The 13844-nt window shown below is 30.7% G+C and overlaps 1 protein-coding gene across 1 annotated transcript in view; it reads right to left on the minus strand.

Moving 5' to 3' along the window:
• The window catches only part of LOC129227818 (lysine-specific demethylase 5A-like), a 163755-nt gene that overhangs the window by 108849 nt on the left and 41062 nt on the right, over positions 1-13844 (minus strand). Inside the window, exons 10-18 of the mRNA XM_054862431.1 lie at positions 10960-11079; positions 10662-10817; positions 10449-10541; positions 7889-7977; positions 6682-6844; positions 5278-5397; positions 2728-2922; positions 234-348; positions 76-142 (exon numbers count right to left, since the gene is read on the minus strand). Of these exons, the coding sequence (XP_054718406.1) occupies positions 76-142; positions 234-348; positions 2728-2922; positions 5278-5397; positions 6682-6844; positions 7889-7977; positions 10449-10541; positions 10662-10817; positions 10960-11079 (1118 nt within the window). The remainder of the gene's footprint in view (positions 1-75; positions 143-233; positions 349-2727; positions 2923-5277; positions 5398-6681; positions 6845-7888; positions 7978-10448; positions 10542-10661; positions 10818-10959; positions 11080-13844) is intronic.

Below are 13844 nucleotides of genomic sequence, written 5' to 3' on the forward strand. Positions count from 1 at the left end.
TATATAATTTCAAGTATCACACATAAAATGTCTCATCAAAATAAAATATCTCAGCAAATGAATGAGGTTACTTACAGTAAGCAATGTTTATCCGGAGGACAACGACACAACTTATCCTTATGGGGAATGCAAACAAGTTTATCTAAAAATAATTAAAAGCACGTATTTAAAAAAAGAAAGAAAAGAAGTAAAGAAAAATATATATATATATATAAGCAAAACATGTATCTTACTGTTGCTACACGAACAAGTCACAGCAGACAGAAAGCAAGTCGTTTTGCAATATTCACACTGCCGTTCATCATCAGCAATTAATTCAAATACTTCTCGATTAGCTTGAGCTACACCCTAAAACAATGAGTTAAATTTACAATCTCATTTTTTTTTTTTTTAATGTCAGAGTCATTCCATGTCAACTGACCTAGTTTTTCAAATCGTCCCCACTCGACCATCTCTGATTTGGATGAAATTTTATAGAGGAGTAGAGATGCCTTTGAAACTAATCAATGCAAATTTTCAGCTTCCTAGATCTAAATCCTGAGGATCTAGGATCTCCGAAAAATGTGATCCAAGATGACGGATCAGCTTTTTGTGCCAAATTGCCATTTTTACAATGGAATCACGCAGTACGAGCTTTTGAATTATTTTTGTTTAGATTTTATGACAACTTGAAATCCAGGAAAAATTTTTCCCATCGTGCTTTTTCACAAGTTCACATGCATGCTACACAAAATCTAAAGAGCTCAAATTCACAAAAATACTTGAATATACTAGCGGTCAACCATACTTTAAGCGCCTAAAATGTCAGGCTTCCAGTATAATAATTTTTTTTGTAAAATTGGAATAAACTTTACAATTTGGCACAAAAAGCTGATCCGCCATCTTGGATCACATTTTTCGGATATGCTAGATCCTCAGGATTTGGATCTAGAAAGCTGAAAATTTGCATTGATTAGTTTCAAAGGCATCTCTACTCCTCTGTAAAATTTCATCCAAATCGGAGATGGTCGAGTGGGGACCCCTAGGTCACTTGACATGGAATGACTCGTCAGAGAAATAAGTGTATTTAAATAAATTATGCAACACCAATGTAGCTAATTATAGTGTTCTTTGGTTTGATTATCACTACTCAACCACGTTTGCCCCAAAATGTATAAAACAGATATTAAAAACCATTATAAAAATAAACCAGTAAAAGATTTTTAAATTGAAAAACTAAATAAGTTTTATTATTCTAAATGAAAAACTAGCAGTTACTACATAAAAACATTCTTAAAAAAGAGTGATTATTTAAAAATAGAAAAGATTTGCTAGATTTCTGGTCTGCTAAACAAGTCAATTTGAATACTGTTTAAATATATGGGGAAAATATTCCAATTAATCATGTACAGTAGAACCTCTCAATAAGGGACACTAAGGGGACCAGACATTTTGTCCCTTAAATAGAGGTGTCCCTTATTCGGAGGTGGATGATTTGATGGATGCTGGGTACTAAGTAGTATAATATCACAATAAGTATTACCTATTAACACTTAAGATTAAATACTGAAAATGTGTCATTATGTTAAATAAAATTCATAATTATTCAAATATCTAAGTTTATATTATTTTATTAATTAAAATTTTTTTAAAAATTTTGTAATGGCAATGTTTTGTAGCATACAGAAATAATTTTGAAGTAATTCATTACATGCACTAGCTTTATGTTACGTAATTTACAATGTAAACTATGTGAATTACAATTAATGTCCAAATTTTTTAAGTTTTATATACAAAGCTAATTAGTTGCTGTGCATTCTTCGTCGGCCCAGAACCTACTTGAATAAATTGCTGAGAGGGCAAATTATGCATGTTCATTTCAGCAAGTTTTTTTTTTACATTACTTGTCTTCTTCACATATGTTTATGTCAAACTTACCTCAATTAATTTTTAGGGGAAAAGTGAAACTTGAATTCCAGTAAATTCACTATTTCTTATGTCTAATGTATTCTATGCATTATTTCTTGCTTTTTTTTTTTTGTGACTGTCCCTTAAACAGAGTGTCCCTTAATCAGAGGTAAATATATAGAAGTCCCTATTCAAAGGGACTGGAACCAGAAAAAATGTCCCTTAAATAGAGGTGTCCCTTATTCAGAGGTGTCCCTTAATGGAGATTCTACTGTATATTCTATCTTCAAACAGTTTCTTGCAATAAAGAAAAAAATTAGCACGTGCAAACAAATTAAACCTTTTCAGTTCCGACTACAAGATAACTGCACCTACAGTATACCAGAAACAGACAACCTCTTTGAAAAATAAAAATAAGAATTTTTCCCTCGCTAGGTGGTCTAGGCTAGTTACTTTTTTAGGAGCCACCTAGCTGGGGAAAAAAGCCTTATCTTTATTTTTTGAAGACATTATCCACTTCTGGTATAGTATCCATTATTACCTATAATGGATACTATTCAAGAAACGGATAATGTCTTCTAATTCACTTACCTTAATTCACATTTGTTTCAAAATTTTTAAAAAAATAGTATTATAAATATACTTTAGCCTAAAAAAATCATGAATTGTTAAGCGGTAACATTTATTGTTCTAAAAAGTATGCTGTAAAAATTAAATTTGAAAGAAATAAATGAAAGGAACAAATTAGGAGTATTTTGTTTCTTCATTTATTTCTTTAAAGTCTAGTTAACGCTAAGTGTTAATCTTAGAAATGACAAAGAGAGAAAAAATAATGCTCACCCATTCTAACAATGATTTTCTTAACTCTTTTTCTGATTCAACCATTCTTAGCATATCTTGATAGGTAGAAGCTGCAATGCTGATATCTAGTCGATCAGGGTCAGAGGCCATCTTACAAATTAGTTCATCATGAGAAAAGACACAGAAGCGGTGCAGCATTCCATAATGTGACACACAAACTCTACCGATAGGAAGCTAACAAACAAAATTTTAATTTAAGAAAAGATGGAAATAAGCAAAAAGAAAGAAAATTAACAAATTTTTAAAGTCATATTCTTAAAGGTTATTAGATAAAAAACTTTTTACACTTAATTCAGAACTAAACTGATAAAGAATCAAATTCTCTAACTCAACAAATTGTATTGGACAGTCCTGGGGGATGATAGGGGGGGACAGGGCCGGATTTAGGGGGGCAGGCGGGGATAATGCCCTGGGGCCTCCACAACAAAGGAGCCCCCACAATAAAATTTTTACAAAATATCGTAGCTTTCATGGGTCGAAAATATCAGATATATACATACATATGAAAATATTGGGATATATATCAAAGTATCATATTTTCGAAAACATGATGATCTTTTCAAACCCTGATTAGGGGCCTCCACAACTTCGTTGCCCCGGGACATCCACACTTCCAAATCCGGCTCTGGAGAGGGGGGGGGGGGGCAACTTATCGGACAACTCATTTGAATGCTACACTCAACTCTCGATAACTCTAAGTCTCAAGAGACCAGTTCAAACATTTGAGTTATTGGTAGTTTGAGTTATGAAACGTTTCCACAACAGTCTCTAGAGTTTGGGGCCCAATGAAAACTTTGAGATAAAGGAATATTCAAGTTATCGAGATTCAACTGTATTTACACTAGGGACACATTCAGAGGGTCAATTTATTAGGGCTATACCATATAAAATGCAGATTTTCCAGATTTTTCAATTGTTAAGGCATCATAAAAAGAGGAAGAGTTAAAAATTTCTAATAACAACCACACCCCTTTCTTTCTTTCTTTTTTTTTTTTTGTATGAGAGATTTATAATTAGTACAAAATTTAACCTTGCATACAGTTTTTAGTAATTAATTCAGCAATTGCTTTACAAATTGAGAAAAATTCGCACTGAAATACTAACATGTTCTTTAAAAAATTATATTTATAGTATTTACACCTTCATTGTTATCTTTTACATTGATAAAAGCATGCTCCAATATAAAAATAATAGATATCTTTTAAGTGCTGATTTAGAACATTAATGTAATCTCTGCTATGAATTATGAAATTAATATTTGGCCCATTTTTTAAAATCTGGAACATTGTTTATCTTAGTGAAAAATTAATCAGGAGAAGTATATTGATATCCGAAGTTCATCCCAAAATATTTCATCGATATTTTGCTATGCAAAAATAATACACATGGCGTACATATACCATGGTTGAATGTTTAAACTTTGGTAAAAGTAAGAAATCTTATTAAAACTACAGTAATTTGAAAGGAGTTGAGAATGCAGAATATGCCTGAATGTTTGAATTAGGTTTGAGAGAAAGGTTGGGCTCTCTGGGGAAGAATTTTGAAAAGTAGAAGCAAAAAAGAGGGAGGGAGAACGATATTAAAGCAAAATTTTATAAAATTCTAATGTTTTGCAGTTAATTTTTAAATTTTCATAACCTGACTTTTAATGGCAGAACTTTAGCAACTGGCATTGACTAGACATACTGAACAAAGCTATGCAGTTTACCATAGGAGATTGCTAAGTTGCAATACGTAAAAATTCTTGCAATACATGGCAAATACAGTTTGGGAAAATTTGGGGCAAAAATGCTATGTTTGGGGGGAAATTTCAGGCTTCATAAACAATTTGCAACCCCGTGTAAGGAGTTACTTAAAATTTATGTGATTAATCAATAATATTCATCTTATTGTAAAGTAAGAAATAACAACGTCAATAGCATAAATTACAGGTTACAGACATCCAGATATCTTTTCATCCCTAAGCTCATTTCTTTTGCATTGACAAAAGCGCTCTTTGTAACGTCAAATCACGTGTCTGCAGTAATCTGCAATTTGTGCGATTTGAAGTTTTTATTTCTTATTTTACTTTTTATGCACAAAGGTGTTTATTCAAGTCATTTGTCTTACTTCTTTAAAATCCCCATGTCTGTTTTAATTACAACATGAAGCTCTAAAGGAAAACTAGTATTTAAAAAATATTAATGGTTCTCTGGGTGGCTTTAGTTTTCTGTTCTGATGGTAAAATACAGTCAAATTCGGTATACATGCTAATTTGAACACTTTGAAATCATTATGTTGTCAAACACTGAGTATTCTAACTAAAGTTTTAGGGTTAGAGTGAAGTTTTTGTCATGAATATGGCATCTTTTCAAATTTTATTTAAAAAATTTCAAAGACTTGAATTGTTGTCAGCTGACACCTTAATTGCTTTCATAGTGCACACAATGGCAAAGCAATTTGAAGCATTTTGTTGCTTTCCAAGAGCTGTACAAAGGAAAATAATTCTAGTCAAAAAGTCTTCGAAATTATGTACAGAAAAAACTTTACCCAATCAGCAGGGGCAAAATTAACTGCTTCTGCAAAATTGTATCCTTGATTAAATCCAGCATGATAAGACCTTGGAAAAGTTATTACAAATTCTCCAGCTTGTTGATTAGTTCTTACAATCTGCAAGGACAAAAGAGAAACGTTGAAGTCATATATGTTTCAAATAATAAAGAACTGTTTTTTTATACACATGCAAAGAAAAAAGCCTAACACATACAAACAAAAACTACAAAACAATTATGCATGCAAGAGTTTTATACAGCATAACTTTCCTATTTAAACGTTTTTATTTAGTTATTTATTTATTTTAGCTTATTAAGTTTATTATTATTATTATTATTATTATTATTTTTTTTTTTTGCTACTATTGCTACTTGGGAGATCCAAGTCCCTTTCACAGAGCCAGTAAGAATAAAGAATAAGGTTGAAGGAGGTGGAGCTCCAATGAAAGTAAGGCTGGTATAAAGGCTGGAGGCTGCTCTGGTCTCAACCAATGACAACACCAACTCCACAATTTAGACATATCTCTAAAATATCATTACAAACATAATATCTCTAACGGCACCTGAAATATTTTCATAAGTTCATCATACATTTCCAAATGATTTCATACTCTACGTATGAAGATTTCAAATGTCAAGAAATATCTTCAGTTGGACTCTAAATAAACCTTATTTTCACTTTGCAATTTTATTTGTTGTTAATGGAAAATGTATGAGTTTAATTATTATGAACAGAGGACAATAACTAGAGTTCATCACTTCAATTTTTTTTTCAAAGAAAAGAAAGACTTCAGGAAAATAAGATACCACTGGAAGTCAAAAATCTGAAAGACTCTAAAATGAATTGGATTTTGGTGTAAACAATTAAATTTGTTTCACATTTTAGAATTAAACAACTAATTTTACAACAAAATTTTATACTTTGTACTACATTAAATAACTACGCTACAGATTGGTTTAATTGATTGGTATTATTATCACACATACAAACACATCCACACTAGAGCTGTACTAGCAAATAAATTATTGGGAACGACCAAGGGCTTAGCCTAATTTTTGAAAACATTGGAATCGCAAAAATATTTTTTCAATGATTTGCATAGTGACAAATAAAAAATTCTAAAACAATTTACTATTAAATTATTTTCAGAAATTGTTAGAATAACTTATATATAAACCAATTGCTTACTTCCAATTTTAAACAGATTGAATTTTTTAAATAGAAATAAGATGTAATAAACAAATTTAATCTTTTTAATGCGGCATTCTTATAGACATGGGACAAAATATTATGTCCCTTTTCAAGCAATGAAAAAAAGACAGAAGAGTCTTAACATTTGAATAGTATGTTTTCAGTTTTGAAGAAAATTTTTTTGTAGAATTGAACGATCAATTTACTCACTGGGACACCCAAATTCTCTAAAAGGTTTGGATTCATTATAGTAACAAGTTGATGCAATAAATCTGGTTGAGTGTCAAACAATTCTGGAGCTACAGATCTCATTGCATCTTCGAAGCATTCTGCAGCACCTCCTGGAACTCCATACCATGTCTTTGGTTCACCCCTAGAAAACAGATTACACATAAAAAAATTTCAAAATTGGTTCAGACAGCTAGGTAACTAAACTTTATCAAAACATACATTTTATATAGTTTCAATGAATAAAAGAATACCAAAACTAAGAACTACTTAAATTAATGATTTTAATTTGTTTTTCAAACATTGTGTTTGAACAAATTGTTATTCCCAAGCGGTCTAATAATTGAATCATGATTTTTAAAGGTTCATTGAAAGACAAGCTATGTGAACAAACATATTAAACCTACAACATTTCATAATGTTATGCAATATTTATAATTAAAACATATTACTTACATAGTGTCATCTTTTGAGCCAATTTCACATATTCTATAATGAATAGCATAAGCTTTGCTAAAAACCTGGGCAGTTTTTTGTTTAATATAGACCAGTATGCAAGTAATGTTATGTACACATTCTATACAAAACATAGTGAAATTGGTATCAAATTATGGAGCATTTAATCAATGAACTAAAATATGTTATATAAATTAAAACATAAAAATAAAAATAATTTAGAATCAAAACAAATTATCACTGCAGTTTTTAAACATTAAATTACATAGAAATATAAAATATTTCTAAATATGAGTCAATTGTCAAGTTTTACTGGTAGGCTGTGAAACTCAAGATTATGCAGATGTAGGGGGAAAAAACACGTTCATAAACTAAGCATTCCAAATTATCATGCAATTATACGACAAAATCTTGATCTAAAAAAACATTGGAAAAACTAAATAACTTCAACAAAAAATTCAGATTTGAGGAAAAGAGTTGGAAATTTAAGGTTTGAATGAAAAACAATTACTCACACACAAAAATTACAATTCATATCAATAAGTTTAACAAAGATTTTTTTAAATGAACATAGCCAGCATATATATATTATCATTTCATATTGATCCCAAGCTGAACTGTTAAGAGAGAATAAATTTTGAAAGGAAAAAGTTTATATTTTAGACCTGCTCAAAAAAAAAAAAAAAAGCTTATTAAAACAAAGTGTATTTTAAATACAACAGTAAAATATTACCAGTGAAGATAATTGATTGAATAACTCCAGTGATCTTCATTATGCCAACAAAATGTTGCAAAGCACATGCCAACATACGTCCATGGTATCTAAATGAAAAATATTATTTTTGAATTTAAAGTACTACTGAAAAAATATTGCAAAGCAAAAATGACATTCTATGAAATGTACCATATTCAACCAATCTACTTATTGCATGCATACAATAAGTAGATTGGTAGTAGATGCATACAAAATAATGCCCGCCAGGCCACAGGTCTTTTACAATCATTATGTCTTGACATAAAAATCGCTCATCATGAAAAGTTATTTTATGAGGGTCATTGCTCAAGTAAGCTTACTGTTTCCATGCAGACCATCAAGTGACATTCGTTCACGTTGGTCCACAGTATTAAACATAACAATCAGAATTAGTTTTGGGAAAAATAATCTAATTTCTAAGCTACCATGTTTTAGTGCACTTTTAAACCTTAACTTAGCATTTATACATTTCATCAAATAACAAAACAAACACAAAAATGACTTTTTACAATTGTAAAGGAAGACATTATTTAATAATGCATCATTAATACAGTCAAACCCCCTTAACATGAACTTGATTAACACAAAATTTCGTTTAGCCCAAAATAAATGCAATTCCCTAATAAATACCATTCTCTGTCAGATAAAGCTACAAATGAGTGTTAAATCAGTCATTTAACACAAAGAGGATTTAGACGAAATCCCGCATAAGACGAAGAAAATTTTAATTTCTTGAAAAAAAAGGAAAAGAAAAAAGAAAGTCCCCATACCTTTACATGAAATTACTTTCGAAAGTCAAAAGATCTGCACTTGAACGCAAGCGACATGGATGGCAGCGAGAAAATTCCTCTCCTTGTGTAGGAAAATAGTGCAAATCACGTTGCTTCAAGAAAGTATGAGCTTTAGCTGTAGATAATGCTTACAGTAAAAAAGCTTGGATGAACAGTGAAATCTTCACCAAGCAGCTGACAAACCTAGATTTAAAATTTCACAGTAAAGAAAAAAAAAGTTCTAATTCTGAACTCCTGTTCTGCCCATATAGAGGTTTAAGGTCTAAAAGCGTTAAAGTGTTTTTTTTTTTACCCTCAACATTGCTGCGAAAATCCAGTCTTGCGTTCAAAGAAAAATTAAATGTTTGAAAATGCACTCTCATAGAGAAATGGTCCAAATTGGTCTGTTTCGAAATTACTTGTGTTTCTCTTACTTAAAACTGTTGGTATGTCTTAAGGTAGCAACTATAGGTAAACAGTGAATTGACAGTTACAGTTAGCTATAACACTGAATCATTTGAAAATTTAGATATTAGAGTATTATTTGACCTCTTTTAAGACTTTAATTATTTTGTGCTGTAGGAAATTGTTCCTCAATTATATTTTGCTATACAATTTGTGGGATTTACTGATATCAAATTATAACATATCTTTCCCCATCCACTCTCTTCAACTCAACTCTGCACTTGTTGGTCTGGGGGTGATATTTTTGGGAAGGGGTTTTTTTGGGGGGGGGGGAGGTGGCAACAGAAAAAAGAGGAGAAACAACAAGGTGGATAGAGGCTGGTAAGAAAACGGAGAGAAATGCCATATGGGGAGTGGTATAAAATTCCCAAGACGGCTTGAAAAGGAGAAGTGTCCTAGCCAAGAGAAAAAAATATGCAAGAAGCTAGGAGATATAAAGCATGAGAGGGTTGATCAAGAATCTGAAAGGCCCCCTTGCAAGATAATTATCCAGATGCAGTCTGATTGTGGAGTGGAACGCTGGGAGCTAGAATAATCATAGAGTGGAATGTTTCACAGAAAAGTGTTCTGGTGTTATCAACCTAGGTTACCTCTTTACACAACCGGAACCCTCCTCAAAAGGTATGAGATTTGCCAATTATAATATTTAAAAAAAAGAAGTGCCTGAAAAACTGAACTGCCTTCGATTGAATCCTAAATTATTGTCCTCTTTGTAAAATTTGTGTACCGTTGAGCCCTCTTTGTCCTTTTTTTGTAATCAAGGTATAAAAGAAAATAAATGTTTGATGGATTCCCTCACCTTGCTGATCTTGTTTTAAATCCTGATAACACAACGCAAGTTTTAAATTTGTAGTTATATTTGCTTAGAATTAGAACAAAACTATAAATTTTAATGCTTGGGTGCACATTTTTGTACAAAGGTACTTTGGTTCCTATATTTTCTAAAAAACAAAAAACAAAAAAAAAAACTTGTTTGCTTACACAAAATCCGGAAAATTTCAAAATCAGTTAACGCAAAATTCAATTAACACGAAGAGTTTTATCGTCCTTGTCAAGTTCATGTTAACAAGGTCTGACTGTATTGTACAATACATCACCACACTAAAAATTTTTTGAATGAGAAAAGGGGAAGTTTTATTTTTTCCATTATTATTTATTAAGTACATTAGGTAAAAATATTGTCTGATAACCCAGATTGGAAACTGATTTATATAATAATAATCATGAAAACATAAGAAAAAGCTCAATTTCAAAATAAATTTAAAGCTAATAATAAGTTTACAATACAAAAAGCATTGACATACTTTCATTCCTGAGATATCTGCATTGATGTGTTTCAAAACTGAGCCTTCAAGAACTGGAAGATTATTCAAATTCCAACCAGAAGTGACATATTCCTGCAATATTCAAGAAAAGAAAACAAAAAGATTTCTTTACTTACAAATTATGAATTTGTATGAAGATGATTTTTCCTTTTGAAACAGAATAAAACTGAATATATTTATTTCAAATATTACCTCATCTCCTGGAAGCAGAGTTTTTGTTTTTTTACTCGGAAACCCGGAACCATGATCAATCGTGTGAAGATCGGCACCGTATTCCACAGTGACATCTTCATCAACGGCATTGACTATACGCCAAAACTCTTTCTCTACCAGAGCAAACGGCACTCGCTATGAAATATGATAAGTATGAAATTTATAAAATCTGTAACAATCTTAACATTCAATTTGATTTATAAATAAATGAAAATAAAAGATATATTTGAAAAATTTAAATATTATTGTGTTATAAACATATATTTAAAGGACTTACATGCACAGGCATGTTAAAATAGTTAGTTTTGAATTCATCAGCTTTCAGACCAAACTCCTGTAAAGTATATTCTCTTTGGGCTTGCTCAAAACCAAATGCTTCCTGTGGTTTACAAACTTCCTAACATGAGAAAAAGCAATCAATTAATTTACATAAATATTTTGTGCAATATTCAGCAACATGTAAAGAAATAACGTGCAATACAAAAATGAAAATGACTGCACAAACTTAAATGAGATTGGAGAAAATTATTTGCCAACTGAAAAGCAGCTTTTATAATAAGACATTGTGATCTGAAGATCAAGAAATAAAGTGCTTATAAAAACAATAAAAACTTATATGGCTATGCTACACCTAGAGGCATAATCAAAATGACTGCATGTCATTAGCCATAGATAAAAAACATAGTCAAATTCTGTTTTGGTAAAGTCAGTTTCAGCGAAACTCGTTTCAGAGAAGACTTTGGTCCTCCCCAACTCAAATTTTATATAGGAATGATGTCAACATTCTTCAGTATAACAAATTTGCTACAGTAAAATGATTTCGCTGGTCCCTAGGACTTCTTAAAAATGTGATTTGACTGTACAACCAAAGAATAATAAATACTTCTACATGACAAACTACATCTTAACACATCATTCCTTATTTGTTTTCTGTGCACATGTTATTTTTTAGCCTGACATTACACTATAATAAATTTTAAAATTTATACCATAAAAGTTCACTTTCAATTATCTTATATCTGTTGAAAGAGTTTAAAACACAAGCACACACAAACCCTGGTCAGTAGAAAAATAAGCAGTTTGAAGACTATGCTTTTGAATGGCTGAACATTAAGAGTGCTTTAAACTTGCTTAAGCTAACGATACTGGACAATTTCTATTCATTCCCTATGAAGCAAACACTTGCTAAGGTGCCACCAACAACATAACAGGAATAAATATTTCCATGTTTATAACATCTCAATTAAAGTATATGAACTGAACCAGGTCAATTTGCATACTGAGCACAAGGCAGTCTGCTTAATTAGAAAGCAGAGTACAAACAAATATTATTTCATGTAAGAAATAAATTCCTTTGTGCTGAAAAGAAGATTGTTAAACAATATTATAATGCACAAATAATTTGCATTTGCTTCGGTCAGATGTTTTTTGATTCATGAGGTTCACTTCTCATGCATTGAAAAATGTTTTCCTTGTAACACTGCAACATGTGGGCATTTCATTGCGCAAAGGCAATAGCCGGGTTTATGTATCAAATCCGTCCCAGCGGCTTTTTGGGCTCTCACTTGGGGGATGATTTTGGTGTTGAATAAAAAAAAATTTGCCAAATTTTCAGCTCTTCATCTCAAACCACCTTTGAGTTTTTCGAAAAAACCTGCTTTTGTGATTTTAATTTCTTTTTCATGAAAAAATTCAAAATTAATGAATGGTGATTTTTTTTTATTCTTTGAAATAAAATACATGAAAAAATATTATGGTCATAATTTTTGAATGAAAAGCCAATTTTTGGCGACAGAAATCAAATTTAAATATTTTTTCCTTAATACTTCTCTGGAAAGTGTCAACTCACCAAATTTTGTCTGAAAATGGCTTTTATACTGCTCTAGATTAAGATTTTTTTTTTTTTAAATTTTTTGAAGTGGTGGAACAATGCCAAAAAAATATATAAATATATATATATATATATATATATATATATATATATATATATATATATATATATATATATATTCTTTTCATAATTTTGCGTTTAAACAAATTTGAATCTTTTTTTATTGCTAAAAAATTCATAAAAAAAATTTTTTTAAACAAAATTATAATCTAACCAAAGAAAAAGCATAAAGAAAACCATAAAAAACAAAGCAGATCCTGCATAAAGTTATTACTATTGAGACTTCAGAAAAAAACTTTAAACTATCTGAATGCAGTAGCACAAGATGGATATTCATCAGCAAAAGCTGATCGCATCCGTTGAATTAATTTATTTTGATCTAATCTTAATAACTTTATGCAGGATATGTCTCAATTTCTTATGGTTTCCTTTATGTTTTTTTCTCTTGTAAGATTACATTTTCATTAAAAAATTATTTTAAACTTGAAGGTTGTTTGAGAAAAAGAGCTGAAAATTTGGTCTTTTTATTATTCGACACTAAAATGATCCACTAAGAACAGGTCGAAAAAGCCGCAAGGGCAGATTTTTCATATAAACCCGGCTATTGCCTTTGTGGATAATAGAATTGTCTTTTATAATGCCAAGACTTATAAAATATACACAGTCGGACCCTGATCATACGAACCTCCATTTAACGAATTTCATGATTAACAACAGAACCCCGGATGGGGTCATTTTGACCCAAAAGCAATTTTGTTTCCGATTTCCTCAAAAAGTTGAAAACGAAATGGAAAAAAAATTCGTGACTTTTCCTATTTTTATACCAATAATAATCTGTGAAATTATGATACATTAAATACTTACTACTTTTTTGTTTTTAATACTTATACCTAAAACTGCGGAATGGGTCCCCATTATAATCACAAGCACTAAAGTTGCAATTCAACGTTTCCTAGAATAGGAAAAGCTTCTTCAGTCCTCTCTCCATTTCCCAGACGAAGGCAGAACAATACTTCAAGGTCAGTAAATTGTTACCAGGGGTCCATCAAGGTTTTATTTTTTGGGTCCCCATTTTGTGAAAAAGCAAAATATTTTTCTGAATTTTCTTTATTTTTGTGAAAAAGCAAAATATTTTTGTGAATTTTCTTTATTTTTGTGAAAAGGCCTTCTTGTGATTTTTTTCTTGGAAAAGATTATATAAAAGCATTTTTAGCTGCCGTATCGTTATAGAAAAGCCCTAGACAGGTTTCAGGGGAGATTGCAAGTTCTTG

Source organism: Uloborus diversus, chromosome 8 (genome assembly GCF_026930045.1).
Source record: "Uloborus diversus isolate 005 chromosome 8, Udiv.v.3.1, whole genome shotgun sequence".
NCBI classification, from domain to species: domain Eukaryota; kingdom Metazoa; phylum Arthropoda; class Arachnida; order Araneae; family Uloboridae; genus Uloborus; species Uloborus diversus.